The sequence below is a fragment of the Loxodonta africana genome, chromosome 4 (genome assembly GCF_030014295.1).
Source record: "Loxodonta africana isolate mLoxAfr1 chromosome 4, mLoxAfr1.hap2, whole genome shotgun sequence".
NCBI lineage: Eukaryota > Metazoa > Chordata > Mammalia > Proboscidea > Elephantidae > Loxodonta > Loxodonta africana.
The window spans coordinates 87,078,429-87,086,563 of record NC_087345.1 but is presented as its reverse complement, the minus strand read 5'-3'; the positions used below and the strand labels follow the sequence as shown (position 1 = coordinate 87,086,563).

Below are 8,135 nucleotides of genomic sequence, written 5' to 3'. Positions count from 1 at the left end.
CAGTCATTTCATGAGCAAATATTGTTTTCCTGTGCTAAGGGCTAACATGCCCCAAAGAATCAATGAACCTTAGAAATGGAAGAAACGTTATTTGTAGCATTAATAACAGCAAACCCTTCTCTAGTGCTTAATATGTGCAAGACAGTCTTCTCTGGTCTTTATGTAGAATAACACATTTAATGCTCATAGCAACCTTATGAGGTGAAAATTATTACTATCTAAAATTTACTGAAGAATCTGAGGCACAGAGAAGTTGAGTAACTTGGCCACAGTCACACAGCTAGATTCTAGTCCAACTTCCTCACTTTAATGCCATAATCATGCCATGAGTCAGGGCTTCCTGTGTCATGTAAATCCTGTCCAGATTGGACATTGCTGTGCTAAAAGTACTTTTACACTGTTACTTAATGATCCAACCCTGTATACTAGGCAAGGCAGATATGTGTATCTTTCTTTTACAGACCAAAAGTTGAAAACTTAGAGAAGTTAAATACCTTGACTAAACCATACAGCTGGTTTGTGACTGACTGAAGTATGTCTCTTTACATGAGTTTAGGACCCTGACGTTTAGGGTTCCAACCTCACTGCACTCTTGAGTTGTGGTTGAATCTAACTAGAGACTGATGCCTGGGAGGGGCTAACTCAAAATAACTGTAAGGGTTGATTTAGGAAATAATATTGGCATCTTTATTCCCTGTCCTTGAGCATAGAGAATGTGACCCAGCTCACAAGGCCTCACAAGGACGTATCAACTGGGCCCTGAGATATAAAGACCATAGCTAAAATAATCTTGGAAAATATCTTTAGGGAACCTTTCACGTAAAACAGAACACAAAATACTTTCCTTTCTTATATTTTTCTATTAGCATTTAGTGAATAGAAATTCGTTGGACCAATGAAGACCCTCCTATAAATTACTGAAACCTGTACCAGTAATTGTTAAGAAAGGCAATTTAAAACGTAGGATCACAGTTTCTAGCCAATTTGTGAAAAGGTAAATCTTTCATTGGTTTTGCCCATTTGTAATGTAAATATATACTGATGACTGACTTTCTTTGGACTCGGACAGACATGGTTGTGGCAGCATGTTTGTCCGTTTTCCTATTCTTGCCTATTCTGTAATATTCTCTGAACTTGGGCAGACATGGCTGTGGCTAAGTATGCTTGTCCATTTTCCCGTTCTTGTTTATTCTGTAATGTTTCCTTGGATTCTGGCAGACATTAGCTCTGGCAGCATGCTTGTCCACTTCCCACTTTTGCCTTTTTGAATATATGCCAAATAAAACTTTCTTTTTGCTTTCTAAACTTTGATTTTTTTTTTTTTAACCCTACAACAAACAGGGTAAGTGTAATCAAAAACAAAAACAAACCTTTTTTTTTTTCTTCCTCCTGGTGCAAAAAGGGAAAGAGACCCCCCTCTCCCTTTTCTAAGAGCATGCGTGCAAATGATTTACGCCCGGCTAAAACAACGAAGCCTCAAAAGAAAGGCCTGGCTATCTACTTCTGTAAGATTACAGCCATTGAAAGCTTTACGGAGTGCAGTTCTACTCTGACACACATGGGTCTGGATGAGTAGGAATCAACTCAACAACATTGCGTTTGGCTTACTTTAGAAAACTTGTGATTGCAGATTCTTTCTCTTCAGTTTTGAACTGTATATAAACCTTTTTAAAAAGCTAAATAAGCCTCTTGCTAGTTTTACAACTCAGGAATGTTTCAAGGACTTCAGAAACATGTCTTTGAAATGTAGCCAACTAAGGAGGGTAGTACTTTTGTCTCCCAGTTTCTGTGTGAGGGTAGAAGCCTAACTTTGGCTGGCACCCTGCTTCAAATTACAAAGCTATCTCCTGTCATAAAGATACGAGAAGTGTATTTTTCCTTTGGATAAAAGTAATTAGCAAACACAGGTCGCTACCTTCAAATACTCAATGAATTTAGGATGAAGTATGTGTGAATAAATAGTGCTGTCTTAATTGAAGACCAAACCAAAACCCCTTGCCCTCAAGTTGATTCTGACTCGTAGCAACCCTACAGGACAGAGTAGAACTGCCCCATAGAGTTTCCAAGGAGCCTTTGGTGGATTCGAACTGCCGATCTTTTGGTTAGCAGCTGTAACACTTAACCACTACGCCACCAGGGTTTCCAAATTGAAGACCAGTTATAATTTATCTTGAGAACACGTATGAAATCGGTTGCTTATATAAAGGGTCAGATTTCTTGCTGTCTTTGCAGTCTCTTCAGTGAATTGCCTGTGATGCATACCAGATTCTGGTTTAATGTGTGTTCCACAGTAAAATGGATTTGTTTCTCTTCTACTTTTGTGCAGAGGTTTTCTGGATTGGCAGGAAATGTTGTTTAATTACATTTCCCCAACATTAACCACCCAATCCTCGAATTTTAGCAACTCAAGAGGCCTACCCCCTCTCTAAGCCAGTTAAGCTCCTCTGGTCCCCACCTATCCGCTCTGCTCTTCCACCCAGCAGCCTCCAGAAGTCTTTCTGTAGTTCAGAAGAGCTGTCTCCTAAAGCCTCCACCACCTCACTCTCCTTTGAACCAGACTCACTAAACTAAGCCCAGCCCCCTGTCTTTCCTCAACCTTCTCTTACAACTCACTTAGGAACTTGTGTACACTGGCCACTTTACTTGTTGGAGCCACAAGTATGAGCTCCGGCCTGTTTCCTGTGGGTATCATATCTCCCAGATTGGTGTGTCCTCTTTACATGGGCTTCCCAGATAACCCAGGGTGCAGTTGTGGCAGAGATAAATCAGCGCTAAAACGGGACAGTGGACAGTGGTGGTGAAGGGGGATGGGAGGAAATGCTAGGACAACAGAGAACTGACGCAATAGAAAAAAGCTCCAGGCTCATGGTCAGGGGACCAGAGGTGTAGCTCTGGATGATAGTAGTGTGATTTTGGCCAAATTAATTTCTGGTCTACAGGCTTTTTTTTTTTTTCCCTTTAAAATAGGATAACCATTCCTTTCGGGCAGTGATGTTTTATGATTCTCAGACCTCTAATCCCCGCCCTGCTGAGCTCATAGGGGTGTGACCACTTCGCTGTCCTGATGGATGGACCTGTCTGACGACTTACAAACAAGCGGCACCCCAGATCTGGGAGCATTAAGTCTACTTGCAGTGACTGCACCAGGGGTCTATTTACCCTAAACAATGCCGCTGGCTTCCCAGTCCCCTTCACTCACACAGGCGAGATGGGAACTGCAGATTGCCCTGGGGGCAATAGGCAGCTATCGTGCTGTGACTCACCTGCTCCCAGTCAGGGCTGGGAACGCTGACAGAGGAGCTGAAGGGAGGAGGTGGAGCTGAGGCAGATGCTGGAGAGCGCTGAGGCGGGAGAGGACCAGGGAAAGCTACTGTTACCGGAGCTAAAAATAGAATCTTCCACAAACCATTCTGCCTCATTGTCTCAGTTCTTCAGAATCTGCCTGGGGTGGGGGTGGGTGGACAGAAACTGAACTGCATTGTTTCTTTTCCTCTCGCCCAGGTTTGCCTGCTATAGCTACACCTCACGGGCTGTGTGGACAGAAATGATGGAGACTGAGGAAGCCTCTAGGGAACAGAAGAGGTTTTCTAGTCCATACCCTGCCTCCAGAATGCCATCCTCATCTCCCGCTCCTACACATTCGCTAGATACCTTCAGTTATCCATTCCTGATCTAGTATTAAGGAAACCTTGGTGGCCTAGTGGTTAAGAGTTCTGCTGCTAACCAAACGCTGGCAGTTCGAATCTACTAGGCTCTCCCAGGAAACCCTGTGAGGCAGTTCTACTCTGTTCTGTAGGGTCGCTATGAGTCGGAATCCACTCGATGGCAATGGAGTTGGTTTTGGTTTGGATCTAGTATTAGTTGCTGGGTAAGCTGAATGTAAGAATTCCTTCATTCTGCTGCCATAGCCTATTTACTCAACAAGACGGGGTCAAATGTGCTGTTAGTCTCAACAAAACAAAACAAAAAACAAAACAAAACAAACTTGTTGCCGTCGAGTCCATTCTGACCCATAACGACCACATAGGACAGGGCAGAACTGCCTCATAGGGTTGTTAGTCTCTTAGGCTCTTTGAATGAAATAATCTCAGATCCTCTGCCCTCTCTCCGGTTATGATTTTCCTCAAATCCTACTCATTAGCCTTTGCTGTTTTGCAATTTATTAGGCAACCAAGTAATACAATATAGGAAATGCCTGTGTGTGTGCCTTTTCCCCCTTCCATTCTACTAACATTTTCTTGAGGGAAGAACATGTCTAAGATGCCCTGTATCCCATCCTGCCTGATAGAGCACTGTAGGTGCTCAAGTCCTGTTCGTTAACCTGAAACATTCCCCGCACAAATGAAATATGACTCTTAATTACCTATAAAAACATGCCATGGTTTTAAAAATATTTTTATTTGTATTATTTTCTGCCAGCAGAAAATCCTGTAAATATTTTGGAATAACCAAGAGGAGGGACCCTGAATGCCACTCTTCTCCCTTTCCTATGAAGATACAAAGTCTGAGCTAGACTGAGAATCTGGATTTAAGGGGGAGGCTCTGAGTGGATCTTCTCAGATGAGGCCTCAAGAAGAAAAAAAATAAGACTCTGGTATTGTGGACCATTTCCTGAAATTTAATTGGGAAAATATGGTTGGGAGTTCCTGGATGGTGCAAAGTTTTAATGTACTTGGCTGCTAACCTAAAGGTTGTGGGTTCGAGTCTACCCAGAGGTGCTTGGAAGTAAGACCTGGAAATCTGCTTCTGAAAAATCAGCCATTGAAAACCCTATGGCGCATAGCTGGAATCTTCTCCACAGCAACTGGCCAAAGAGGGATGAGCTGAGGCTCAAAGAGAATCCCACCGTGGGTTGCACCAAGGTTTCAGAGCCTAAAAGGCTTTCACCTTCCTCACTTAGCTTGAGCTCTTTGAGAATATTCCAGCAGTATCTCTTGGTCCTCACACTTGATCATCCTTTAATCCTCTAACTGCCCTTGGCAATGTCAATGCCTGGAGAAAATGAAGTCTTTGCCCAGTTGACCGCTGTTCATCTTAGGTATTCTAATACCCACATAGCAAAGAAACTGATGTGCAGAGAAATGAAGTGCCGTGGCTAAGGCCTTTCTCTGTGCATGCAGTTTGTGAGAGCATCAGGACGCAGATTCCAAGTCTCTCCATCCAGTCTTCTTTCCACTGTACCATTCTGCCTTTCTTCCACTGAACTCAGGGGTTTGGAGGGCCAGAGAACAGGAGCTAGATGTTGTGGGCAGTACATCTTCCATTGAGAAGAGGTGGGAATTAGGCTCTTCTGTGAAGCCACTGCTGTCAGAGTAAGTGCTGTTGTGATGATGCAGAAAGCCTGCAGTGGGGAATTAAAAAGAAACACACCATGAGTTTTCGAGACAAGTTTGGGTACGGGGGTTGAAGAAATATTCCTTCTAAAAGTAATATTTAAAATTATCAGGGGCAGCAACATCAGAGCCATGTGACTTGGGGTTTCCACTCTTCTCACCACAAGGTGAGAAGGAAATGAAGAGTTTACCTCTTGTGCTTTTATACCTGGATTGTTGAGACTGCTGGAGAAAATCACAAAACCACTGCCAATCCGTGTTCTGCACATTGAGCAGAGCCTTAGCACTAGTCACATGCAGTTCTATTAATACATGTTCCTATTAATAAATATTTCTCATGCCCTTTTCCCACAGTGGCCATCTCAAATCTTTACTATTCTCGAATTCCCTGCCCCACACTTTTTAGAGATGATCCTACAGCAGAAAGACAGGAACTGATCTGCAGATATTTCTTTGACTTTCTTTCTCTCCTGGTGACAGATATAACTATATTCATACCTATCCGTCCTCCTTTTCCCTCGTCTCAGACAAAGATTTGTACTTCTGGTTCATGGGTAACCTCTCCAAAAGTGCTTTGGATCTCAGTTCATCTCAGTTCTCCAGTGGCCTCACACCATTATTATGCCTTACCTGCTAAATCATCACCTCTCCCTCACTATCGATTCCTTCCCTTCAGCAAACATTCATGTGCTTGCATCTTCTGCATCCTAGAAAACACATGCCCTAGAGTGTCTTGACCCATTTACCTACTTTCTTCTCATCGTTTCCTATTCTTTTCTTACTTCAGTATTTTAAAGCCCTGTCATGCAAATATAAATACTCTTATCAAAGCTATTGATGATTACCTAGTTGCAAATCCAGTGGTCTCTTTACATTCTCTTTCCTACTGGATAGTTTATGGCATATGTTCCTGAAGATTACAGTGTTTCTGGAACAATCTTTACTTGGCTTCTATTTACTGTTTACTTTTTCCAAACAATATGGCTGCTCCTTTATGGATATTTTTTCCTTGATTTACCTTAAATAGTAGTGTTCCTAAGGATTCCTTTTATATCTTGGCTTCTTACTATGTGTCAGGGATTGAATTGTGTCCCCCCAAAATATGTGTCAACTTGGTTGGGCTATGATTCCCAGTAGTGTGTGGTTGTCCTCCATTTTGTGATTTTCCTATGTGTTAGAAATCATAATCTCTGCCCGTGGTTAAACAGGATTAGGGTGGGATGTAGCACCCTTGCTCAGGTCACATCCCTGAACCAATATAAAGGGGGTTTCCCTGGGATGTGGGCTGTACCACCTTTTATCTTACAAGAGATAAAAGGAAAGGGAAGCAAGCAGAGAATGGGGACCTCATACCACCAAGAAAGAAGCGCTGGAACAGAGCACGCCCTTTAGACCTGGGGTTCCTGTGAAGAAAACGTCCTAGACTGGGGAAGATTGATGAGAAGGCCCTTCCTCCAGAGCCAACAGAGAAAGACTTCCCCTGGAACTGACGCCCTGAATTTAGACTTCTAGCTTACTGGACTATGAGAAAATAAATTTTTTTGTTAAAGCCATCCACTTGTATTTCTGTTATAGCAGCATAGATGACTAAGATACTATGCATCTGAGTGAATTATTTTTTCTCATGCCTTCACCTATTAGGAGTAAGCCTTTTACTCCAAAACAAACAAACAAAAAGAATATCTTTATCCCCAGATTCACATATCCAGCTACGTTATGGAATAAAAACGTAACTGTGCCCCCAGTATCATCATCTGTAAAATAGAGAATAAAAAAAGGACTTACTTCGTTTAATCAACTGAGTTAGTTTGCTTAGGACAGTGCTTGACGTGTAATAAACACTATATATGCGTTTCTTATTATTGTTAATATTATCACATGGGAAAAATCTTACATCCGGGAGCTGAACTGTAACTACCAGGCTCACATAAAAAACAAAAACAAAAACCCAGTGCCATCGAGTCAATTCTGACTCATAGCGACCCCCATAGGACAGAGTAGAACTGCCCCACAGAGTTTCCAAGGAGCGCCTGGTAGGTTCCAACAAATCAAAAACAGCGCTTTGAGTTACGCACCATTTGACTAGTTTCCTTCCTTACTCTGTGCTTTGCACCAGACTTTTCACCCTCTCCTTCTGTCTCTCCTCACGGCCATCAACAGAGTTGGCTATAAAATGAAACTTCCCACCTCTAGTATGGTCATTTCACAAATAGAACATGTGCTGGGCTTTGCTACCTCAGATTTGGTAAAAGAAACAGACAATGACAAGAAATGAAAACCTTCTCCTTGGCCCTGACTCTCATAAATGTGGCAAAGGTCAAACTGTTTGAATTTCAGAAGCAGAGTGTAAATAGAAAGAGCAGTGAAGTAAAAATTCCTGGGCATGGTGGGAAGTATGAGTAACATGAAGAGTCATTTTATTTTCCCAGAAAGTTGGAGGAAGATTAAGATCTCTTCCTTGGCAGAGTCTAAATGAGGGAGTGGGAGGGGAAAAAAGCTGATGGATTGGGGCCAAGGCCTCTTTTAACAAAAAAGGTGCCATTGTGATAATTATAGAAAGGCACTCCCTCATGGAGATGAATTAAAAAAGAAAAAGGAGCTCTCTCCTGGAAGACGAAGGCCCATGAGTTTTATATGCCAAGCTAAGTAGGCTGGATTCCAACTCCTATTCACTCCCTCAGCTGGGTGTCTTTGTGCAACTCATGGACTGTACAGCTACACACAGGCCCTTCCTTCTCGGTGCTGCTACCACTTCCTACCCACATCCATACTCCTTCAGCCCTGATAATGAGTAGTAGATCA

At 42.5% G+C, this 8,135-nt stretch overlaps 1 protein-coding gene across 7 annotated transcripts in view; it reads right to left on the bottom strand.

The window, feature by feature from the left end:
* Window positions 1-3,288: 3,288 nt before the first annotated feature.
* TESPA1 (thymocyte expressed, positive selection associated 1) overlaps window positions 3,289-8,135 on the bottom strand; it is a 34,466-nt gene continuing 29,619 nt past the window's right edge. For 2 of the 7 annotated variants that reach the window (XM_064284102.1, XM_064284103.1), the window contains one exon: window positions 3,289-5,341. In XM_064284102.1, the coding sequence (XP_064140172.1) occupies window positions 5,133-5,341 (209 nt within the window). In that variant the 3' untranslated portion in view covers window positions 3,289-5,132. The remainder of the gene's footprint in view (window positions 5,342-8,135) is intronic. The other 5 variants (XM_064284099.1, XM_064284098.1, XR_010321831.1 and 2 more) reach the window with 3 other exon arrangements.